At 39.9% G+C, this 25,103-nt stretch overlaps 1 protein-coding gene across 1 annotated transcript in view; it reads left to right on the forward strand.

The window, feature by feature from the left end:
- Positions 1-25,103, forward strand: part of npnta (nephronectin a) — a 43,811-nt gene that overhangs the window by 949 nt on the left and 17,759 nt on the right. Inside the window, exons 2-5 of the mRNA XM_076091320.1 lie at positions 7,520-7,620; positions 12,658-12,708; positions 15,631-15,723; positions 21,785-21,880. Coding sequence (XP_075947435.1) covers positions 7,520-7,620; positions 12,658-12,708; positions 15,631-15,723; positions 21,785-21,880 — 341 coding nt within the window. The remainder of the gene's footprint in view (positions 1-7,519; positions 7,621-12,657; positions 12,709-15,630; positions 15,724-21,784; positions 21,881-25,103) is intronic.

Below are 25,103 nucleotides of genomic sequence, written 5' to 3' on the forward strand. Positions count from 1 at the left end.
CCGAGATTTCCATCTGCCTATAGGTGCATCTGAGTTAAACATGATGCCTTTTTTCTTCTTTTCTTTTTTTTTTTTGCAACCATGCATCATTAAACCAAGTTGTAATTTGGCAATTGCAAAAAGTAATTGCACCAGTTATGATAATTGTCAAAAAGCTCATTTGTAGGACTATTTGTAATTTGTATGTATCTCTGTCAGACAGGCTCAGCCCCAAAGCAGGTCTCATGTTGCACTTTTTCAATTGAGTGAAACATTTTTTAAGATTATTGAAGAAACTTATTATTGAAGTTGTCTGCATGCATTTCAAAAAAATGCATTTTCAGACTGACTGCCATTGCTCCTGCTTGTTGATAGATGTTGGCATCTGTCGGTTTACAGCCTTTCTTCCTCCTCAGCTCTTTCAATTCAGTTTCCTGCTGCTGTGTTCAAAAGTATTTCAAAAGAAGCTATTTGGATATCAAAGGTCTCGGCATTAAGTAAAAGTGTGTGTGTGTGCGTGTGCGTGTGCGTGTGCGTGTGCGTGTGTGTGTGTGTGTGTGAGAGAGAATAAAGGTGAGGGCAGACGTATTACAGACAATTTGAGTTGAGCATAGGCAAGCACATACAATGTCATTTTTATTTAGGACCTTTTTGTTTTTTCTTAATCACCGTGGATAATGTTTGTGTGACAGGCCATGGTCTGGTGGCTTTAACTTTTATTTCACACATTGCCTTTGTGTAATGCTCATTTACTTTAACCTAGCGGCAGCATATTGCACATTATTAACATCCCTGCTGATGGAGTGGCTTGTCACCATGGCCATAATTTGAAATTTTTATGGGTATAAACTTGCCAGGGCCTGAGTCTCTGCCTCAATATTAATTCATTGAGAGAATATCCCCTGAGTCCCAGCACAAGCAAAAAAAGCCATTTATTACCTGCTCTCTCTCACTTATTGCCTTTTAGAGAGCGTTCCTAACAGGCTTATCCATCTAGTTCTGAAGGGTCCTTCACGGGCATCATTGGCAAGATCATTTTGTTCTCCCATAGCTGCACATAATTACCTATAAATGTGTTGCTAAAAACATTGTACTGGTGTTGATGCCACTCCTTGTTCCAATCAAGGACTCAAGGACAACCAATTTCCTGTCATGTAACATAGAAGCCTAAATAAAAGGCAACACATACAGTAGAGGATATTCTTCCCCAGTGATGTCACTAAACAAACGCAGCCAAGCAGCACATACCAGACCTCCTCAGTAATAATCCAAAGCAGTGGACTGGTGCCAGGTTATGTTGGCGTTGTAATATCAGACCCACATTTGAGCTTTCAGGGGTTGAGAATGAGTGCGAAAATACTGTCGAAGTCACATTTTATACAAGCAGTTTACAATACAAAGTAATGCATTTATAGAGTGTTCAACATCTGGCGTATGTCAATGAAGAATGTGCCGACATCTTTACTAGGAGTCATAGAAGAGATTTAAGGTGTGATCTTGCCATATGCTTGCTGAGAGTGGACAATAACTGAAGTCAGACGCCACTGATTTACTGTTCAGTGTGGTATTTTATTGAGAGACACTCATTCAAGTGCTATACCTCACTAAACAAGACGTATGAACTTTTATCAGGTACCAACTCAGCATACAGCATTTCAGTTTGTGACGAACATAACTTCTCTCCCTGCTTTTTTTTTTAAATCATCTTTACTCAGCAAAGAGGACAGTTTTAGAGTAAGAGAAACTCAATTGAGAAACTCTATGTTGTATTAAAATAAGTGCTACATGGACAAATACACCTACTAGTACTACCACTGGTCACCATAATAGTCTAGTATGTATTTAAGTATAGTGACATTGACATTTTTCCCTGTCCTTTATACACCGAAAGAAAGGATGAGGATAGCAAGAGCTGCTGCAAGGTAAGGTAATACACTCTGTGACCAGACACTTGTGCATTGTGATGCAATTCAACAGTCCTGTGATGAATAAAAGATTTGTGATTTAAAGCTGGAATTGGCAGGTTTTTATGGTTGTAAAAAAATAAAAAATAAACTTTCAGTATATTGTAATTGAAGTGGTTTGATAGATAACGTTTGCACCTCTTCTTTGCTCTGTTTTCAGGCTTTAGAAAATCTAGCCATTGATGGGTGATTTGGCCAATCACAGGTCATTTCAGAGAAAGGGCGCTCCTACTACAAATGCAGATGCACACGCACGTACCTTAAGATGGTAAAAGCCTGGTTTAGTGCGGAATATCCTGCAGAAAAGAGTGTACCCCAAAAAAGGAAGGCGGACTTATCAAAAAGAGACCGACAATAAACGCAATAAGTCATGTGTCAATATTGGCGAAGCATTTTAGAAATGGAGTGAAAAGTTACTCATTAGTTTAGCCTTCTTCAAACCAGAGTATGTAATCTCTAAGGGCTTTACAAGCCCATAAATTAGCACAAAAAAACATGTCGTAATTGTCAAAGAATTGCCGCTGTATAACGGTATCGGGATCCCGATCGGGATGGTGTTTGAGTAGTACGTGTACAAGTTACTGTATGAAGGGTGTTTGGAGGGGTTTAGGACAGAGAAATGAGAGCTGCAGTAAGAGGGTTGTATTTTTTATTTTATTTTTTGCCTTTTCCACAAAACTGCCTACACCAGCTACAACACTAATTGTTGTTTACACTGTGTCGGAGTAGATTTTGTGGTGATTTGTGAGGCTGTAGTTGGTGGCATTGAATCCCACAGTTGTGAAATGAACCCACGACTGGACAGCAGGGTCATGGCCGTCTTTCACTGCGGAAAACCGTAAAAGGGTTTCATTCCCTCTCCAAGAAAACATCCTATTAGCTCTTGTATTGCAGAACATGCTCTTAGCTCTTTGTTTGGAAAGAGTGCTCTCTTTTTCAACACAATTGTTGACGTCTACCTCGTGCTCCGACAGAGGTTGAATGCACTTATGATAAGCTACGCAGGACTAAAAGATCTGCCAAAGCAAGATAACACAATGTAAAGAAAAGTGCATTGCATTGCAGTATATTGTAAGGGGTTTCAAACATTTAGCTTATTCATAGATGTGAATGAGGTGGACATCTTTCAGTATGATGCTCTATTACCTGAAAAGTGCCACAGAGTTGACACAAACCACTTATTCCTACATCAGAAGTATCAACAAAGACACCTTAGTATTGCATTTATTGCAAGGATATTGTGCTGCATTGCATTTACATCATACACGTGTTTCTATTTTTCTGGCCACTCGGTGAATACCTTCCACTATGTCTTCTTTGTATGTGTTTTTTAATAGGCCAGCTGATTTCTCACTTTAAATCCTTACCTCAGATATTTGTCAACATCCCACATGGTGATGTGTGTTAATGTGATAGACTTGGCCGTCTCCCTGCAGATCTGGCAGCGTGTCCGTTATGACGCCAGACATCTTATGACTGCACAAACTCATGCCTTCAGCTGAGGCTGGCAGGTTCCAGCAAGTCTTTCACACCGAGCTGCTGCTACAAGGCAGCAATCAACATCTATGAGTGTTTGTGGGGGAAATCAATTCAACAGGCACAATTTGCACGCTTCAGTATGAATTCATGGATGGATGATTGATAGATGGATGGAATTATATACCTTCATGGTTCTGATTATCATGCTACACCCCGCACTGCTCTTCTGAGCGATAGACTCAACGCTCTTCACTGTCAGGCAGGGGAGATCTTCCAGCTCTGTTTCCATTAGTACAACAATGGGAGAAGGCTGGCGCCCCTACATTCTCCTGAAATAAACGTGTCTGATAGTGTGCGCTTGGGAAGATGTGTCCCATTGCATGCCTGAAGGGAAATAATTATCTGCTTGAGTTCCCTCAAGGCTTAGTGTAATTTAAGATTATTATTCAGCCCCAGGGTAATAAATACAGGTATTACGCTTGAGTCCATTTGATATGCCAGCTTCCTGTTCAGTAATATCACCGGGGACAAGATGTATGTGGAAAAAATGCTCTTTTATTTTGGCGCAGTGTCATTGTAACTCACATTGTTGATTGATACCCGTCATGATTTTCAAGCCATAAAAGTTCTAAGAGACTGTCTGTCCAGCGTTGGTGTGGTGAGCTGGTAAATTGTATTGAACCCTCAGCTCCAAGTGTTAGCGTGCACAACTGCCTACAGCTGAATTCAGCATGAAGAGAGGACTGAGAGCATGAAACTGGATTCCGTATGTGTGTATATATATATGAGTGGAAAAAGAACTACAGGGAAATATTTGATCATATTTAATCCAGAACCCGTTGTACCTCATGAGGTTCCTGTCTCCTTATTGCTTGTGCAGCACAAAACAGACCATCCACTGGGAGCCTGTAGGGGTCAAACTGCTCCTTTGTTCTTCTTGACATCATGTGCTCAGAGTCAAATGTCATGCCCTTCTGATCCTGGCAGGTGTGTGTGTGTGTGTGTGTATACGTTATATATACTGCATATGTGTATATACGTATGTGTGTGTGTGTATATATATGTATGTCTATGTATGTATTTATTTATGTATATATGTATATGGATTTATATAAGTATATGTGTGTTTATGTATGGGTATATATATATATCTATCTATCTATCTATCTCATATGTATATGTAATATATAAATGTATCCTCTGGCCAGACAAAATATCAGTTCTACTACGTTATCATATCCTGCTACAGGAAAAAAACACTACAAATCGTACATTTAATTGCCAAAATAGACCATTAACTTTTTCTTTGTTCCATAGGAGTGTTGTGGTTGCCTCAGTTGTTTCCATTATGAGGATAATATCACATTTCATCAACCTCGAGCTCTTTTGAAAATGCATATACCAGAAGTATTCAATTCAAATTCAAAGAGGTCAAGTCAGAGAAAATGTCCTCATGCAAAGGTTCGGAACATCGCAGTAATGTCTAACTTGTGCTATGATTTAGTGCCATATACAGTATATTGGAGTAACCTAGTAGTTGTATCAATGTCTGTGTGTAGTCAGTCAGTGTAGAACAGTTTGGTACGTTCACATATTACCTCACTTTACTGTAATGCAGCCTTTAAAACCAGGAAAAGACAACACGTATGTCATATCACGATGTCGATATAATATCCATATATTGCCCAGCTCTTATTTAACCCACAGAATATTGTGTACACTTTTAAATGTGATGGTGTATTCTACTGGCAGTTATCATGTGCAATGATCACTTTGCAATGTCGTATAACTACAAAGGAAGATGACACCATTAGGTTATATGGGAGCAGGTGCACTCACAGCAGCATAAACACTTCCCACAGGATGCCTTCATATTCTAAGATGATAATTAACGTATGCACACTGATGAATAAATTAAAGAGTGCATGTGAAAAGCTTCTGGGTAAAATTACCAGATTTAAATATCCCTGAATTGTCATGGGAGGTTGTCGGGTGTTTTAAAAAGATGTCACCATCCTCCAAATGAAGTAAATTTTTCCAAAGGACGGAGATAGATGGTCTTGTTTTATGTAATAACTGTACAGTATAGAGGGACAGCAGGTGCCATATTTGTGTTGTGTGTGTGTGTGTGTGTGTGTGTGTGTTCTATTATAGAAATAGAGGCATCTAAACCTGGCTGCTGTCCACCTCTTATTTTCCTTTCCTTGTCTTTTGTTGAGTTTCTTTTTCATTTAACTTCCTTTTCTTTTCTTTCCTCTCCTTTTACTTTTCTTTAACCTTTGTTTCCTTTTAATTATCTTTCACTTCCCTTTGGTTTCATTTTTTTGTTTTGTTTCTCTCCCTCTATCCCTCCCCTTCTCTCTTACTGTCTTGGAGTTTTTCCCTGCCTCACTGCCTTCCTGCTTTCCAGGCAGCAGACAAACATTTTCCCTGGATCTGCCATTCTCACTTAGCATCCATCTGGGGTTTTTTTTCCAATGAGGTGATTGGCAGCGGGGGCAAGCATTAGCATTTCCTCCTCTTGGCATAGAGACACTAACAGGCAGGGATAGTGGCAAAGGATGTGCCTTGAATACTGAGCAACATCCTCACTCTCTCATTGAGGCACAAAAGAAAGCATCTATTTCATATAGTATATCAAGATAATTTCTCCTTTGTTTTTTAAACTGGATTACAGTATTTCCACTGTATAATTAATAACCTCCATAGTCAGTCATCCATGAATTGGATTTATTCAATATTCTACACACATTGCATTCTGAGTTATTTATTATTTTTTGCTAGATTTGCGGTAACTCAGAACCAGGCTCTCAAAGTATGCGGCTTGGATTTTCATCAGTATCCTTAAATGGACTCATTCCTTTGCCCCATTCTCTCCATAAATATGTGGTGAGCTTTGGTACAGATAAAAAGGTAATCCACAAGCACTGTCTGCCAAGAAGCTATTTCTCGCTCTGAGCAGAATAGAACATGGTGTAACAACAACATCCGGCTGTAATTTCTCTAAGAGGAATTGCAGTGCTTTGGGGGAAAAAAAACTACATTTCTATAAACATTAATACCTGTATGTTCCCTCTGCAGCAGCAATGATATGATCTTTCACTGTCATGAAACTGTCTGATAGATTTGTTTTAAACATACGGTACAGTGACACATACTCTACATACTCTATACATTGGTTGATGTTATAGATGGAGATAGGAAACATACTGTATTTTCAAGAGCACCAGGTAGTGTATATAGCTTCAAATCTATTTCACAAACCTTACAATGAACACAACGGTAATGTGGCTTTTCTCAGATGTGTCAGTGGTGCACTGATGCACATTGGAGGATAAATTCAAATCAGGTCTGGCAGGCTTTCAACACGGGTTTTCAGTTTGACATCGCACAAACCAATGCCATCTGATGTGCTATCGCTTTTATTTCCGTGAAGCAAAGATAATCTGCTGTAGGCAAGCAGTGAAAAGTCAGCCTTCAACACCCTGAGAAACTGAGAAACTGGAGTGTTTTTCAAGCAAAACATGTCAAATGTTTCTCAAATGTGACTATTTGCTGCTGTTCTTTGTATTCGATGATAGTAAACTGAATAGCTTTGCATTTTGGACTGTTGTCAGATAAAAAAAATGGGATTGAAAGAAAGAAGTTACCTTGGGATCTGGGAAAGTGTAAGAGGTATTTTCTTTTACTATTTTATGACATGGGATGTTTTCGTACATTACATGGGACAGAATTTGGGCCCTTCAGTGCTATTGAAGTTGCTATTATTTACTATAAAACATAGACATTTATATACATATTTATACGTAACCCCAAATCACACATTTGCCTCAAAGGGCTTTACAATCTGGGCATGTGACACCTTCTATCCTTTGACTCTCAATTCAGAAAAGGAAAACCCTTCAACAGGTACAAATAATGGAAATTACTTTTACTTCGGCAAAAAGAAATTACTTGGTACAAGTCTGTTTACTCTACAGCAGAAACAAAATAAAATGAATGCTTTGAAGCCTCCCTTCAAACAACATTGAATAGACCCCCGCTTTTCATTTAGACATTTTAATTGTCTGTGAACTAATTATGTCATCCCCTCACAGGTGGCCACGGCAGATGGCCTCGTCCAACGGCCTGTGTCGATACGGGGCCAGGGTGGACTGCTGCTGGGGATGGACACGCCGTTCCTGGGGTCACTGCCAGCGTGAGTGCCACCATGCCTGCTGCTGCTGCTGCTGCTGGGGGAAAATAGGGCTAACAAGGTTGCGAGGTTTCAAGCTGGGGTCAAAGATGCTATTAGACGCAGGAAATGCTGCAACACTGCCACAGTAACCAGGGGCTTGGGGAAACACATTCTCACACACACACACATAAACACACACACACACACACTCATTGTCACAAGAGAAATACATACAGCTAATAGAGCATCACACCTGGGACAATCTTTGAGTAAAGATTGATGACAATGGCTGGTTGGACCGGAGTAAAGGCTGACATTTATTATCACACTGCAGGTGGCCATAATGAGGGAGAGACTGTATAGCTGCAGGGGGACACATTCAAGGGTAGATGGGAAATTGATTATAGATTACTGCTGTGCAAAAACAAGCTATAGCTTACGCTGCCAAGTAGTATAAAAACAATCCATAGTGTCGTCAGGTTGCACTAATCCTCAATTCATCTTCATATCCTGCAATGTCAACTTGAGGATTCAGAGGATGTGTCCTGTCATGAGCACACACCTGTGTCACATAAGCTGTATGAAATATTAACACGTGTTTTCTCCGACATATTTACATTGTGTGAAGATCCTCTGCTCTCCTATAATACTACCCAGGGAGGTGTGACTGTGAATATACTAAATGGGTGTCAGATCTGGTCAGTTGCCTCACATATGTCTGCATGGCTTGGTGCCTGTGCTGGTATAGCTGCTGCTTTGTTGTGGAGGTTTAATCATTGACATGGAATCAGGCATACAGTGGATGGGTAACACCAGCTTCTGGACGGCACGGGTAAAACAAAAAGTCAAGGAAGCCAAAATGAAACACGCATGATATGTTGCAATGGTGGTGGCGGGGTTTGTTATATTCTAATAAGAATTATTTTGTGTTTACTATTTTATGTAATTATTCTAGTAAAGCGTGAAGCTGTAGAGTGCAGGTTTTTCGTAACATTCAATTGCAAATTTTAAATTCCATCACGGAGGACGGCAAAAAGTTTCAATATTTTAACTTTGGACCGCCACAAACAGATATGTGGGGTGTCGTCTACTGTCTGCCTGATTCCATGTGAATGCATCATTTTCCACAGCAGGAAGTTGGTTAACAAGCAACTTGTTAGACATTTTGGGAAATAAAGTTAATGGTTTACTTCCCAAGAGCAATTGTGATTAATGAAGCCAATGTGTCAACAACAAACACAGCAGTAACCAGCATTTCACTGCCGGGACCACTTGGCAAAGTTTGTATTGTTGGTGCACTGGAGATGACCATTCCCCCTTCCTCAGACCGGTAGATTTCACAAGTTCATCCTTCAATTATCTCTCTATGGATTTTTTTTCTCCTTATTTCTGTCTTTTATTTTCCATCTCAAATTCACAAAGAAGTGAAAGAAAATCAATGTCCGGATTAGTGCCACTTCTCCTATCATCGTCTGTCCCACAATTGCTCTCATCTACCAAACGAAGCATGTCGAGATTTATGAAACACAAAGAAGAACCTACAGCACCAAAGCCTTACAAGTTCTTATTGGAAGCTTCATGTTAAGGGTTGTTAAGTTCCTGCTATAGAAACTCTGCATGTTGATTCTACCCACTTATTTATAGCTTGTTAAAATAATGTTTTCTGTTTGTGTTTTTCATTGCTGATATTACCATATTTTAATCATGTATTGAGGCTCATCATGCCATGCTATAGGTTTGTTTATCTGTTGTATTTTGTATCCTTTTTTGTGGGAAACATGTCACACACTGCTTGTTGGGCCCAAAGGTCTGTGCTGCTGCAGCTAAAAGAGTTCTGTATTTGCATCAAGTGCCATTTTGCACTTGATGTTGAAGATTTCTTATTCTGTTCTGCTGAACACAAACAATATTACTTGAGTTCATGGCCTCAACGTTTTGTATTCCTTTTAGCCCAGCTAGACTCATCTAAGGTCTTTGCAAGACAAATCTGCTTTTGTTCACCTCTTGCGTCATCTTTATTATAAACAAAATATGATAATTTTATTCTAACATAAACACTTGGTGTCAGAAAAACAAGTTATGCTAATGATGACGGACCTCGTTGCTTGAGAGGGGTTGATTTCATGGTTGGAAAGTAGAGGTTTTCTTTTTGCAATAGAACCTCCTACCTTTCCCCAAGGCCTGGACACTTGAACCACACAGTCTGTGCTGGAATGATGTAGGAAAAAGCAGCACTGTTTCACTGAGACCGTGCTGTATCCTTGGATTTTGTTTGTTTGAACATGGAGCCAGACTCGGCATTAATCCTCTTGGCAGGAGTCAGCAATCTCAATGCCCAATACCTCCCAGTGCATCTGTACTGGGCTCTCTGCAGTTACAGGTTCCCAGAGAGATTCAAGGTGGAATAGACGTGGGGGTTTTGAATGAAGACGAGAAAGAAGACAATTACTTAATTAAGCTTAGTTAATTAAGGGGGCAAGACATGATACATTTACTCATTTTTTTTGCCCACTTAAATCCCAAACAGTGATTGCCACATGACAAAACATTTGTTTGTTTGCTTCTAGAAATCAAGGGAGACGATACATCATCATATGTGAGATTTATTTTATAATAAATCAAACACAGTCACATAAAAAAAAAAGTCATGTTTGCATAAATTACATAACCAGCCAAACAACAGTGTGTGAACATGTTTTCTTTGTTGTTCTGGAGTCCCATATGTTCCACGTTCAGCCAAAAAATGAGTTTGAGTTTAACCACCATACCGAGCTGCTGAAGTATTTTTTTCACTGCACCGCTTTTTATTTCAACAAAATCAAATCTGTTCTGTGAGTTAAATCCCTCGGTGAGTGCTTGCCTTAATGTTTCCAAATGCTCATGCTGGGGTGCACGACTCAAATCCATTCACTTGAGACTACAATCAGTACTCCTGTGTGTGTGTGTGTGTGTGTGTGTGTGTGTGTGTGTGTGTGTGTGTGTGTGTGTGTGTGTGTGTGTGTGTGTGTGTGTGTGTGTGTGTGTGTGTGTGTGTGTGTGTGTGTGTGTGTGTGTGTGTGTGTGTGTGTGTGTGTGTGTGTGTGTGTGTGTGTGTGTGTGTGTGTGTGTGTGTGTGTGTGGTGTCAGTGCAGATTCTAGCTCTTGGTTAGTTTTTTTTTGTGGCGATAGAAGAGATTAGAGTGAAGCTATAGGATTGTGGCTTTCTCAGGCATGGAGCTCAGGCGATCGGTTTGTGAGACTTCTTTCAAAGAATGAGAAACTTAATAGATCAACGCTGAGAGAGGAGGGAAAGGACTAAAAGTTGGGGGAAGTAAAAATCCTGAGGTGTAAGGGAAATGGGGGGGGTGTCAGGAAAGAGAGAGAGAGAGAGAGAGAGAGAGAGAAAGAGAGAGAGACGAGCAAGAAAACCAGGCAGATGGAGAAAGAGAGAGAGGCTTTAGATTTATAGTAGACTGAAGCTCCACTTATAATGTTCTGACAGGCCATCCGGCAGGCAGAGCCACACTTGAAGCTACTTACTCCAACCAGCTGCCATCATGAACACTTTACTGCTACTGTGAGCATTTGAACATTTGCATTTCCAGTGTGATACAGTCAACAGTAAAAGTACTTTTCACCTCTTCCACTCTTGATGATCCCATGACTCAGTCAGTAGCAGGAGCTTCGATCTTTTAATACATTTGAGTTCCAGTAATACAAGACCTTGGTATGAGGTTGTTAATTTTAAACTAATTTCATCCATATTACACGTTCTGAAAAGCCAAAATTGTCTGGGGTTTTGCTATTAAAAGTGTGGAGGAAATAGATATGCTCTGACTTTCTTATTGAACAACTTTAACCAAGTGATTTAGTTGCTCAACCTTAACTATCCTTTAAACAGTTAAGCATCTTTGCCAAGCATATCATAGTTGTCATGCGCAGATATTGTTTATTAAAGAAATATTTTGAAAGGAGTAATTTAGTGATTTATCATTGATCTTCCATAAAGTTGGGGGCTTGGTGGAAACAGAGAAGAAAACATTGGCATTAAACATTAAAAAAATGTTATTGAATGTAATCTTGGGTTTTGCAGAATTGTCTGAGTTAATCCAAAAGGATAAAACACAGCTTTGGTAGAAAGACATATATTTATTTTCTCTGCATTGTAAAGTGACTTTAATTTCACCTCCATATTAAATAGATCACACATCATTTCCTCAGAGGTCTTAGTGGATTTCACAAATCCACTAGGACTTGGATTTAGTTTGATTGAGTGCGACCTTTGTTTCGACAAATGGTGTGGACAGGATTAAAGCAGAACTTTTGAATTAGTAATTCGAGCTAACAAAGTGAGCAACCAAAGCAGAAAAGTGATATCTCAGTTTCAGTAATTCACTTTCACATGATTGTCTGTGCAGTTCCCTTGTCTGCTCCACTTTCTTTCATGATCACTGGGCTGAGAAGGCCAGTCGAAAAGTGTGCCTTTTCATCTGCTTGACGTAATTAGGTGAAAACAAAATGGAAGGGTGTGCTTGTAAAAATTAGAGAGAATATATGCGCAAATAAAAGGCACATGTTTCGAAATTACTTGCCACAGTCTTTGAAGGCACTTTGACACAGTGCTGATTTAAAGAACTAATGTCTCTTCACAGTCACTTAGCTGCAGCGTTCATTTTCATATTGAAGAACCAGGACGGAGAGCTCCTTGAATGATACTGGTGGTGCTTTCATCTTTCGGCGCAGTGGTGTAAATTTTAATTCACAGAGTGCGAAAGAAAGCTTCTTCATACACGTCCATTTAGAGAACATCCCCGGAGACGGTGGTTTTATTCTGACATCTTTTTAATTTTTAGAACTCAAATGCATTCAAAATGTGCTTATTCCCTCGAGGCAAGTGGGAATATGTGTGACTCCAGAACTCCAGACTGTGTGTGTTTGTCTTTTCTTTTTTTTTTTTTTTCATGAACGTTTGCTTGTCAAAATGACCAGGCTCTGCCCTCTAACATCATGTTCATTTTTTTGCTCTCAAAGACTAAACAATACCCGCAACCTTTGTTTGTTTGGCTGTTTGTTTTTCAGCTCTCTTCGCCTTAACTCACAGAGTAGCCGGGATAAGGTGCCAGCCCCAAGGTTAGCTCCACATGTTTCTTGAAATAATCGTGCTATAGACATGAATTGCTGGGGGCACATCCTCTGAATCCTGGACTCACTCACTTATTTATAGAGTCAAGCCGCCCCCCCCCCCCCACGAACCCCTCACACCCCATGGTAGCGGCCATCTTCTGCCCTCCGGCCTTAGAGCTATGCAAACAGCTTACACTCTGAGGACCTGTTTTCACCTGAAGCTGTGTCTTAACATGAATTATACTGATGTTTTTTTAGTTTTATTAAGATACAACCGCCCCTTCAGTCGACCCCATAAAATACGAATGAAACCATTAAAGCTTAAATCCATAATGTTTTTTTTTAAATGAATATGTCCGCAATATATCCATCTGCATGGTGCAGTGTAAAAACGGAGTATTTTACTGCGGTTGGAGATGCTCTGCATACGTAACTACATAAAAATCAGTCGGGTGGAGAATGCCAATGTCCTCATACTTCATCCTTTGGGTAAACGAAATATTCACCGTGACATTACCTGGTCGATCGATGACATTTCACTGTATACAAATTAAATAGAACAAATTCAAACCCCAGACACAAGATGACCTGTCCTCATTATAGTATGTAATAAGGATTGATTTGGTAATCAGCTGAACCATTTTGATAGATTATTCCTCAATTTATTTAGACAAAATGCAAATAGTTCTTTTCAAAAGTTAGGATTTTCAACTTTTCTTACTTTGAAAAGCATATAATTACACCTTGACTACTTTTGGGTTATGGACTGTTAGTCTGACAAACAAGCAATTTTAAAAGACAGAACTTTTCTAACAATGGAAAAAAAAAACAATCAGCAAATCAACCGATAATGAAATAATGATTACAAGCAGCCTTAGGTAATTACTTAGTTGATTGCAAGATGATGTAACTTGATTATGTAATGACTTTCTCATCTTCCTTTGAAGTCATGCATTAAACTACTATAAACATTCATACACAATGTCAGCATGAATTAAAAAGTAATACTTTCCCCTGTGTTTACCATCAGGCATCCATGAACAGCCAATAAATCAAAAGAATCAGTAGCAGCAGAAAGCTGTCCTGAGGAATGGCTGATGTAAACCAGAGTGAAAGTGTGTCATCACTTGGCATGTTTTCATGGAACGAGGGTCATACATGCTATGTTTGGCCTTCCAGCTGCCACGACCGTTTTAGTCGTCCGTGTCCTCTGCTGTGGTTAATGAACACTGGCCGTTTCCCTGATCTCTCTGGCAGGCAAGAGGCTTAAAAATAACCTCAGAGGCAAAGCCTGTTGATGGCCGCCTCTGATCGTGCTAATCAAGTCTTCCCCCATGTAGGAGAATAACAAAAAGCCCTCCACTTGACTTCCCTCCAACTAACAACATCACAAGCTTCATTCATTTCATCTGCTGACCAGACCAAGGTCTAATAAACTCTTTTCCTTTTCCTCCAGCCATTTTTAATATTGTGAACATTGACTGCTCGGTGTGCTAACACCCTGGCTCATATCACAGGCCTCTCCAAGTGGGCTAACAATACTTTCTTTCTATTTGATTACAAAGCCAAATAAAGTGGAATGAGTCTGGAGATGTTATCGACTCCAGTTAAAGGATTCATCGCATACCTTCGTGCTTTTGAATTCAGTTTGAACAATGTTACAGACCTGAAATCTGAGCAGCTAAAGATGATCTTTCAGGATAGAACTGTGGCCCTGCACGCTGAATGTGTATGAATGGAAATTGTAACTCAATTCTCAAAGTATGCATTTCAAATAAAGAGCGTATTATTCAGCCCTTTCTTCGTCAGTTCTATAAGGTGTCCCTCAGTATGTGTTTAAGCAGCTTTCAACTTATTTCTAGTATTTCGGAAAAAATAAATGAAAACAGGAAGCATTTAAAGAGTGAGTATCTCCACAATGCTGCACAATCCAAGACAAGAACATCCAACGCCATCACAATAGCATCAAGTTATGCAGGATTGCTGTGAGTCAATGTGCATACTGTACATCATGTAAATGCAAATTAACGCAGGGTCGTCCAGCAAAAAAGTTTCACCTACCTTAAAGACAAAGGACAATTTCAACTGTCTTATAGCATCCAAACTACAATTTTGGGCCTCTGATGAGATCAAAAAGTGATAAAGTCCTCTGATTGCAATGTATTATGACAGAATTAATGAAGCTTTTAATGAAAATTAGCAACACTTGGCTGAGACCCCCGTATATCAGACATGTTTAGCAGCAAGCTGCAGTAAGCACAGTCGGATAAGCAGGGTATACGCCTACAGCGCACTGAGACAGAACGCAGAGTCAGTGAAGCCGTGCATCTCCCCCAGCTACCACGTTTCTGTACACACTCAAAATACCACCATCTGCACACTACGTACGATCTGCAGGGCAGCTCTGTGGTATTCATTATAATCTACTATTTTGGTGCTCTAATTGTTTCAGCTTCAGTCTAAGGGGGAAATATTATTTGCCAAGGAAATCTTTGTTGGCTGGGTGCCAGTGTAAATATCAGCGCTGTATTTTTCAAACCAGGAAAAACACTTTTCAAACTTTGCTCGGTGTTAAAAGGTCACATTTCTCATTTATCTCACACAGTGTGAAATGATATAGTGTCAGTAAGGACAATAAAACTTTTCCAGCTCCATTCAATGCAAAAATGATGTGGTTAGCTGAGAATGGCTGCTCTGTTACCATTAGTCAATGATAATAACATTGTCACACAAGGAGAAAGAAACAAACACATTTCCTATATGAATGAGGCTTCATTCTGTTATTGCTGTAATGTGAAGTAAACAGATCATTTACAGCCAAGTCAAGGAGCAGTAGGATTAAGTACTTTGTCATCCTGATCTGGAACAAGTAGTCTGCCAGGACGCTGCACTGATCTGTCTCTTCCTCTTTGAATCCTCTCTGAACAGCTGTGTGCCAGCCTGGCTGTAAACATGGAGACTGCGTGGGACCCAATAAGTGCAAGTGCCACCCTGGCTTCACTGGCAAGACCTGCAATCAAGGTGAGATCTCGCTCGTAACTTGTAGACTCCATAAAAACTCTGTTACTTTGCAGGTGGATGTGACTTTTTATATGTCATAGGGTACTAAAGTTAAGACATATACACCACCAAAAATGAGGCAGAGTCATAATATTAGCACACCTTGCTGACATGCATATTTTTCACATGAAAAGTAAGTGAAGGAGAACCGCTGCCCTGAGCAATGGCAGGGTAATCGTTGTTTATCGTGGCCAGAGCTTCACCGCACAACACCAGCATATTAAAGTTGAGAGAGAGAGAGAGAGAGAGAGAGAGAGCACTGATTCAGCTCAAATGGAAATGAGTGGTAAGGCCATATTGAATAATCCTTGGGGTGCATCCTCTCCTGTGAAGATAACGTCTCAATTACAGACCCGAGATAACTTTGCTCGGCTGAGTGCAACCGATGCTATGGAAAGTGTGTTTTGTGTGTGTGTTTGACTTTTTGTCCAATTTCCTCATTGACAGATTGGACATGTTGAAAAGCGTTAAAGCGTCCCAGTTAGTCCAAGCAGCTTGGAAATACTTGCGGAATTCATGCCCTAAGACCTAGGAATAAGATAGTGTGTAATTAAAAACAAGGGCTGAGGTGGGTGTGGAGGTGTGGAAATCCTTTCCGGAATGTTCCAAACGACTCATCCTGCATTTGGAGGCTATAGGTGGCTCCTGTCTGCCCGGCCAGACGGCTGTACTTTGTCTTCATCTGCAACAAAGGGGAGAGGAAAAAAGTCGTCCCATATCCAACTACAATAGACTTTGTTTCCAATCATTCAGACATACTTATCTGACAAATGTGATTCCAAGGCCTTTCAAGATGAAACTGTACTTTCAAGTGTCCATCGAAGCCTCATTTATCCAATGAGCTCTAGACGTTTTACAGAGCTTTCTATCTTACTCAGCTTTGAGTGGCAGACATGCCCTTTCAGCCTATTTAGGTGGAGATAACCTTGGATTCTGTTTTTGATCTGGCAGATGCCATGCAAACCAATTTAATTATTGTCAAACCATAGATTAGATTTTCTCATTTAAATGCAGCCTCCATTAAACATTGATTTGAGGTTTACTATTGATGTCTCAGGTGGCCAACGTTTTGAAGCATTCCAATATCCGACATCATTTATCTTGATGAGTCAACGGGAGGAGGGCTGCTTCCCTGACCTCGATGCTGCTAAAGGTCAAGTAGTAACAGTGAAAACATCAGACATCAATTAAAGCCAAGCTCACATGACATGGCTTTCAAAGTCATGTCATGTCAAACTACACGTTGTCATGAAAACACATACGTGATGTGACTAGATACATGATGTGATACCATGCTCGTAGTCATGCTTGTTGTTGTCGTCGGCACGCGCGTTCACATAATAGCTTGATTCCACGCGTCTCTACTATTTATAGTCTGTTTCCTCTAGCTGCAACAACAACTTTGGTCCGTGTTGCAATTACAACACACACAGTAAAGTTTCTATCGTTATAGATGACCCCTCCCCAGGGTTTCCCCTCAACACGCGTCTTGCACTCTCATTGGCTGTAGCTTCCCGACATTCTTCCTGACAGGTCCAGAATTTTAGCATGCTATATATCTGGAATGTGTCCGCGATACATCGGCGAGCCTCTCAGCTCAACTTTGAACAGTTCACACAGCGTGCTCAAGTGCAATTTGTGAGCGCTGAGCCAACGCTGAGCCAACGCTGATTGGCCTCTGACCTGGGGCTTTTGTCAGGAATCTCCAAAAATTGTTGCCATATATTGTTGGATAATCAGGGCTAAGTTTTAAGTTGATTCAACTTCCATATTCTCGTTTTCATTTTCAGACCACTTGTCTGGAGTCTTGACTTTAAATAATGAATTGAAAGAATGTTCTGTTAAGAGCTCACTAAATTCATTAAATTAAGTTTCCAAAACAACGTGTTCAGCACATCAGCAGACTTTGTCAGCATGCAAGTTTAGTGTATATTTCACTAACATATATTTAGTCCCACGGGTGTCGGTTTCAGATTGGGAGTTAAACTCTCCTCCATTTTTTGTATTTTGCAGAAAATTAACATTTGTTGTGTTTCTTTGATATATATTAAGTAATGATTGATTTTTTTTTTTAAATAATAGTTTAAAACAATGTGAACCATGTGAAGGTTGGTATCCAATTCAGTACCTCCCTCACGTTGAGCAAATTATTTAACTTCAATTTTGTAAAAAACAACAACAGCAAAAGTTTAAAAGTCAACTCCCATTTTAGAGATATGATGGTGTCCCCAAAGAAGATGCTTAATGATTAATAAGTGGAATCAAGCATTAAAACCCTGTAATGCACACTTACTTTATATCGACCTCCACGTGGAGCGATATATTCTGCACACTTTGCTCTAAGTGGGAGACGTGGACAGAGATGTGACCCCAGAGGCATTCTGATTAAGTGTTTAACACCTTTGGAACGCCGGTTCTATGGAGCAAAAACAAACCACAGAGGAAACATCAGTGTTGACACCAAACCCAAAGCAAAGCAGATATTGTATTGATTTCACCTTTCTCAGAATCAAAGCCATATTTTCCTCTTGTCAAACTTTTTATGAGCTGATATTCTCATGAGATTTATTCTTCAAGGACTGCATGTCTGTTTTTAGTACCAGCTCTCTTCACCTGCCAAATCATTTCACCACAGTGGTTATTTCACTTTCATTGCTTTTCCAATACAGAAAATCTCAACACCTGCATGGGTGTCATTTAAATCAGATTATGTTCATCATTAACTTAACAGGCACTCGACTGTCAAGCATAATAAGCACTACTTCGGGAATCCCTATCATTTTTAGAAAGAGCTTCACCTTTGGTGCTGATGAGAATAGGATCTGTCATACAGCATGGTGAGGATAGACCAATAAGCTCTCGCTGCACAAATAAACTCATTATAGGGATAATCTGTTTAACAATTTGGCAGAACACCCCCCTGCTGATCCAATCATTTTAATAAGATGATTATTCTGTGCAGGTGGATTTAATTAAGTGTAGTTGACCTGATACTAAGACACTATAAAAATATTTTGCTGGAGGATTGGCATCAGAAGCAACACTAGTGCCTGCAGATGCTGCTTTCTTCTTTTTCCCTCTTTTCTGTCAGCATATAATTAATACCACTTCAACTTTGATAGTCTTGAGCTGTGGTTGAAGTAAGTATGCAATTTATTCCATTATCAGTTCTTAGAATAATTATTCAGTCCCGGCTCTCTCCGCTCTCTGCTTTTGAGTGTACTGTAGCGAGTGACGGAATGCCGTTGAGTAGTTTAAGAGTTAATATTGTAGCGAGCGACGCAAAACGAGCTCTACTCTGCATGTCGATCAGATAAACGGTTGTGGAGCAAATCAAAAGACAGACAGATATACGTACAGGCAGAGACCTCTTCCATTTGAGTTAGATTACCTATATCTGGACCTTTCACTCCTTTATCTTGGTGAAGGCACATTGATGTCTCCAATAAATTGCATGGTTTAATTCAGTCTCGGTGTAGAGCGATACTTTAGAGTCGTTGGTTTAGAAACAGATGCCTCTCTGTCACTGTTTTTCTTCTTGTCTGCTGTTAACAGTCAAACAGCTGCAAGTAATAAGTATTGCATGCATGTCATTATCGTGTGTATTTTCCCTAAATTATCATTTAATAACCCCAAATTGTATTTGTTTTATCTATGTTCTTTTTCATAACAAGTTCATTAAAGGGGTATGAAGTAATATTTGACCTTAACTGACCTGTACAAGCAGGAAGGTTGAACACATGTTTATCAGGAGGGATTGTTTACAGTATAAAACACTGTATGTACTGGATGTATGTTGCAGGACTCTCCTCTATTACTGAAACCAATGAAAATGCACGGAGAATGGGCAGGAAGGTGTCACATGGATACAGACAGGAATGGGATATCTTAAAGCAGCATTAAGATTCCAGCACCTTGCTTGAATGTGTTGAGTGATTGTTGCAATCAGATCAATAATGTCATCACCCTCCTGCAGATTTTGTTTCCATCATGGAGCAAAAGCTCCGTTCAATGAACAACAGTGTTCAAGAGATAAACCGTACAGATCCTATTTTATTATATATAACGCATGGTGCACTATTTGGAATTTCACTAACATATATTTAGTCCCACGGGTGTCGGTTTCAGATCCCATCAGATAACCATGCAGAGGGGGCAGATTTGTGGCGTTATACCATGGCCTCATGTTTCAGTAAAGCTTCCCTGTTTTACAATTTCATGTGATATCGTTCAAGTTTAGCCTTTGTCCAAACAATCTAAAGATGTGTTATCAAGCACAAACATTTAAATGTGGGTTGGCAATATTCAAAACACCTTTCATTGTAATGCAGTCCAGCACAGCAAGTTTATTGTAATTTATTTCCTTTTGATTTTACAGGTTTACTAAATTAAACTTGTAATTTCTTATATAGTTTTTGAGTGTGTTTGTGTGTGTGGACACAGAAATCAGTTGGTTTTCCAATCAGATCTGGGCCACTTTCATATGTGGTCCTAAATCCGATACATATCTGATTATTGGCCATGCGACTGCTGTGAAAAAGCTCATATCGGATGTTCATATGTTTTTCCTCATTATTCCAAAAAAAAAAAGACTTTTTCTATATTACTGAGTTCCACTGCTTAAGTCCGCATCTTGTTGCTGTCAGTAGAACTCCGATTTAATAAATCAGCACATAAATGTGTAAACTGCGTCGTTAAGGTGTTATCTGGGAAACCGAATTATGTCAAATCCTGTTGGCCGAATGAGTAAGTGTCTGTTTATGTGTCGTAACAAATAATAAATGATCTTTTAGAAGAGGTAGAAGTTTACTGGTGAGCTGAGCTCTATTAAATGTAACAATGTGTTAAAGTAGGTTTCCCTCCAACAGTAGGAAACAGTTGAAGACTTTATTTGCCTCTTTGTCAGTCATTTAAAATGTAAATTAACTCATCAAACAGACTTTTCACTCAGTTCCTTCTTTTAAATTTGACATGTTTCACCAAGCAGGAATCCCATGTTATAACAATTGCGTGGACGTGCAGAAAGATGCAGCTACACTGATGTCAGATATAGGTCACTTAAACAGAAATGTGAACAGAAAGATTTGGATCTGTGGAGAGAAAAAAACAAATCAGTATTGAGCATTAAATCCTGTAATTTGAATGAAACCGTAGCTCCATTTAAGGGAACATGTTCCTCATTTTCTTTTCTGTTTACCTGGCAAGCTCTTTTTGGACATTGCTGCACTGGTTACATGATACTCTTAGTGAATTATTGTTCTTAGCTACTAAAATGTCTGACACCAATACTCATCCATATTCTGCGGCAAGTGTTTTTGTCTTGGGAAGAGTTGGCAGGCATGCAGTAGGCTTGCATAACCTTGCAGCTTAAGTTACCGCATCCTTCAATGGGGCTTGAATGATTTGAAGCGTGCAAAACAGTCCGAGGTAGCTGTATTGTCTTCCTGTCACTTAACAATAGGTGTTGTTACCTGACTGCCGGAGGAAAGGTTACTGCATGGATAGATGGACAGGGAGAGAGGGGAGTGTCTGAAATTCTTGAGGCTCAAGTGTTTGTAGTCAAGCAGTGATAGCTGGGAAGTCCTGTCTAGCTTTGAACCTCCAAATTACAAATTAAGAAGGGATCCTCTGAATCAGCGGGATACTGTAATTCTCTCGATCCTATTTCACCCACAGTACAGAGAAGGACTGCAGAAGGGAAAAGAGGGCAGGAGGAGATTCAAAAACACCGTCACTGCTTCTCCCATGTCTCCTAGAATTGTTCTGATACTTAGGTCACGTCCAGTTCCCACAAGTGTAATCCTCTTTGCTGCATAATGTTCCTCTTTACTTTCCAGGAATGTGGTGTGGTCGGAGGTGTTCTAATCCATTGGGTGGTGCTTTTCGTTCTCACTACATCTCTGTCTCTCTGTGTGTCTCTCTGCTATCCTTCTTACTCTTTCTCCACCCTTTACTTTATCTTCAATCAAACCCCCTCCCACCACTCCCCCATCCCCTCTAACCCATTTCCTTTTGTCTAAAGAAGAAGAGCCGGAGTATTTAACCCCACCAGTGTGGGCCAGTCACCTTCCTATCTTTCTTCCTGTGGACCATCAGCCAGCAAGAGTAGTAATGGAGGGTGAGATTCGTCGATCGACCTCTCCCCCCAGCAACTTCTCCTCTTCTTACCCATCTTAAGCAACATGCATGGTGCTGCACTGTGCGAACTACGGAGGAGTGAATGTCACTCTCAACAATTTCCTCACAGCTTCCTGTCCTCCCTAGCAGAAGAGACACCACCCAAGAGCGGTTTTTCAGTTTAAATGCCAGCATGAATGCCAAGCATGTCACAGTCTTCACCACTCTACTTCTGCCTCTCTTTCTCTTACTCTTTACCCTAAGAAACAGTTTCTCAGTAAAAAAAAAAAAGAGCCATTATAATTTTTTCCTTATTGCTCTGCCTCCCTTTTCTCTCTCGTTTTCTTTTCCAGTTTTTTTAGTACCTGAAACAAAGAGCTCCTCCTTTCCTTTAAAGCCATCATCGACATGGACACAGCACTCATGAGTCCTCCATCGCTGCTAGAAAAGGGCCTTGAATCCTAACCCGTGTTATCTCCTTTAGAGTCCAGCATATCACCAAGAAAAAGCATTTTGCTAATCTCTCTGTCAGTGATAGAGGCATGTCGGGAATGTAGCATAGCATCAGTGGAGCTGACCCAATAAATCACTCCACTTTGCATCACTTCAGATACGTCTCAGCGGTTCATTTACTGTACTGAATGAACACTCCCGAGGGGCTCTCCACCTCGGATATCGCACCGGTTTCTACAGTCCTGGTGCCGTGTCGAAGTGTCAATTGGTGGTCATGTCTGTTTGTTATCTCTCAGTTTTTCCATCTCTGTGTCGTCTCTCTGTTTTGTCCCCTGTGTCCTCTCTTCATCTTGTCTGTTTCTTCCAACATGGAGGAGGAGGCCCTGGCTGTGTCTTGTGTCTGGCATGTGCTGAATGCTCACGGAGCTGCCTCTGTCTCAGAATGTGACTATTTCAATAATCCCTCATTTGCATTTTCAAGCTGTTTTTCAGTGCAAACGGGCAAGTGGAGACCTGTGTCTCTGCCACGCTGACAATGGACAGTGTTGCTATGGTTTTCCGTAATCACAGCAACGAGAATGCCAGTTGTTTACTGTGAAAACCAGGGAGGAAAACAGGGTTGACACCTCTAATTAAAAAAAAGTGAAGTGTGTTTTGCGTGTGTGTGTGTGTGTGTTGTGGACATTATCTTGTAAGAGAAGGAGACAGTTGTAGGGTTTGGGTTTTGGCTGTGAAAATACACAAGCATGCTGTCTGACAAGGACAGGACAGATCATTTTGGACTTAGTTTAAGAATTAAGAAGCACCAATATCAGTCCAGAGAGAATGTCAGTCACTAAGCTTTAAAAAAGGGCTTAAAAAAACACAGTGGCCTCCAGATTCATGTGGTGCACATCAGCAGTAGCGCAAACACACTGGCAGGGCAATTTGCATCAGACAACAAGGCCTGTTGTGTGTGTGTGCAGTGCAATTTCAGTATTCATTTTGACATGACAATGCAACTGCATTTCTTGTACAATGTCAAGCACAAATGCAAACAGAAAATCTGGCCTTATATATTAATTTCATTAGATCTACTGATAAATTTAGATTGTAATATTAAAAACTTTAATAAAAAAAAAAAAAAACATGTTTGCTTGCTTGTCACACATTTGACACACAAAAAAAATTGTGAAACTTATAAATGCTTCTTGTTATTGTTATTCTTGTATTCAATGAAAGTATAAATGTTTCACTATGCTGGCCCTCGTGTAACAACTGCATTCACAAACTGACCCCATATATCTCCAGAAGAATTTGTAGTCATGGAAAATAACATAAAGCCGGGTGGCATTTGGTTGGATTCAACAAGCAGACGGTCAGTTCAAATTCCAGCAGCGCCTATTGAATCAGCCAACATGGCTTTAGTAGAGCAGAAGATTCCATTAATAGAAGGTGGGGTCTGATATACAAACTTGGCATCTGCGCCATCATTCATCCAAATTAATTTATGGTATCTGTTAAATGGAGAAGCTTTGCGGCACTCAGAGAATGCACCCCGCATATGTCCACAGAGCTAAACACGGAGCCAGTCATAGTGCAGTCGGCCGAGATGAAAATGACCCCTCATGTGCTGTACAGTGACACAAAATCTATTTGTGATGATTCTACCGTATCCCAGAAACAGGATATTTATAGTTCAAGTTATTTATATTTCTTGAAGCCTGTGTTATCATTCCAGTGTGATGGATTCCTGTGTAGCTACAAGCTGGATTCCCCCTTTTAGGCCTAGTACTCCCAATGGACCCCACAACAACTGTTTTGGTCTTAATTTAATTTTAAAAGAATATTTTGAAAACAGTGAAATTAAGCTCAATGAAAGGCCAACTTCCACATTCAAGGAATTATAACTGATAACTAACACAGCTACAGTATCATTTTATCCAATATCTGAACAACACCAAAACATGGCTTGATATTTGTTCATCTTTACAGGTTTTAAAAGTAATGTTTTAACCTCAGAGCCACTTATTGTGATTCAACGACAAATACCAAACAATTACTAATATATCCTATCAAAGTAGGAGTACTGTTACTTTTCCCAAATATTAGTAAGAATACATTTTGGAACCTATCCCCTTCTCTTCACAGTAATGTTCTTCAAGAGTATACTGACACTTTCATTTTCTCTATGAGAAAAATTAATCTTGAAAATTGCTTTAGGAGAAAAAAAGTGGTTTGAAGAAAACTGAAATGAGAAATCTTCCTCTCTTTGTCTGAACAGTATAACTCCAGGCTATAATCCCTCTCTTAGAGTATGAGAGCAGAGAGAATCAAGAATGCACTTAAAGGAGTTCTTGAGTATGTATTGAGTCTATTTGACTCAAATAGAACAAATACACAACAAAGATTCTCAATTACAGTAATGACGGTAATAAGTTACTTTCCACCACAGCTAATGGCGGCACGATCAATGTTCTATTAAGAACGATTTGCACCTAGAATGCATATTGGCCTTTTTCACAGCAGATATTTTGTCTTGTGCAAGAAAAAGCACAGGTGCAAGAGACTCCTCACTTCAAGTTTGAGCCATTTATGAGAGCGGGCAGAATTAATTAGCGCCGGGCACCTGAGTAAACGAGACAGTCGTGAACATGCAGTAAAGAGAGCATGTGACTATGAAACGACTTCTGTCCCTACCTGAACTACTGCGATGCTCCATTAATGATGGGTCCCAGCATGCGCACATGGGAGAAGTTTACCTTCAGGGCTTTCTGCCAGACAGGGTTTAT

The sequence above is a fragment of the Anarhichas minor genome, unplaced genomic scaffold (genome assembly GCF_050575085.1).
Source record: "Anarhichas minor isolate MPS153535 unplaced genomic scaffold, ASM5057508v1 ptg000014l, whole genome shotgun sequence".
Taxonomy (NCBI): domain Eukaryota; kingdom Metazoa; phylum Chordata; class Actinopteri; order Perciformes; family Anarhichadidae; genus Anarhichas; species Anarhichas minor.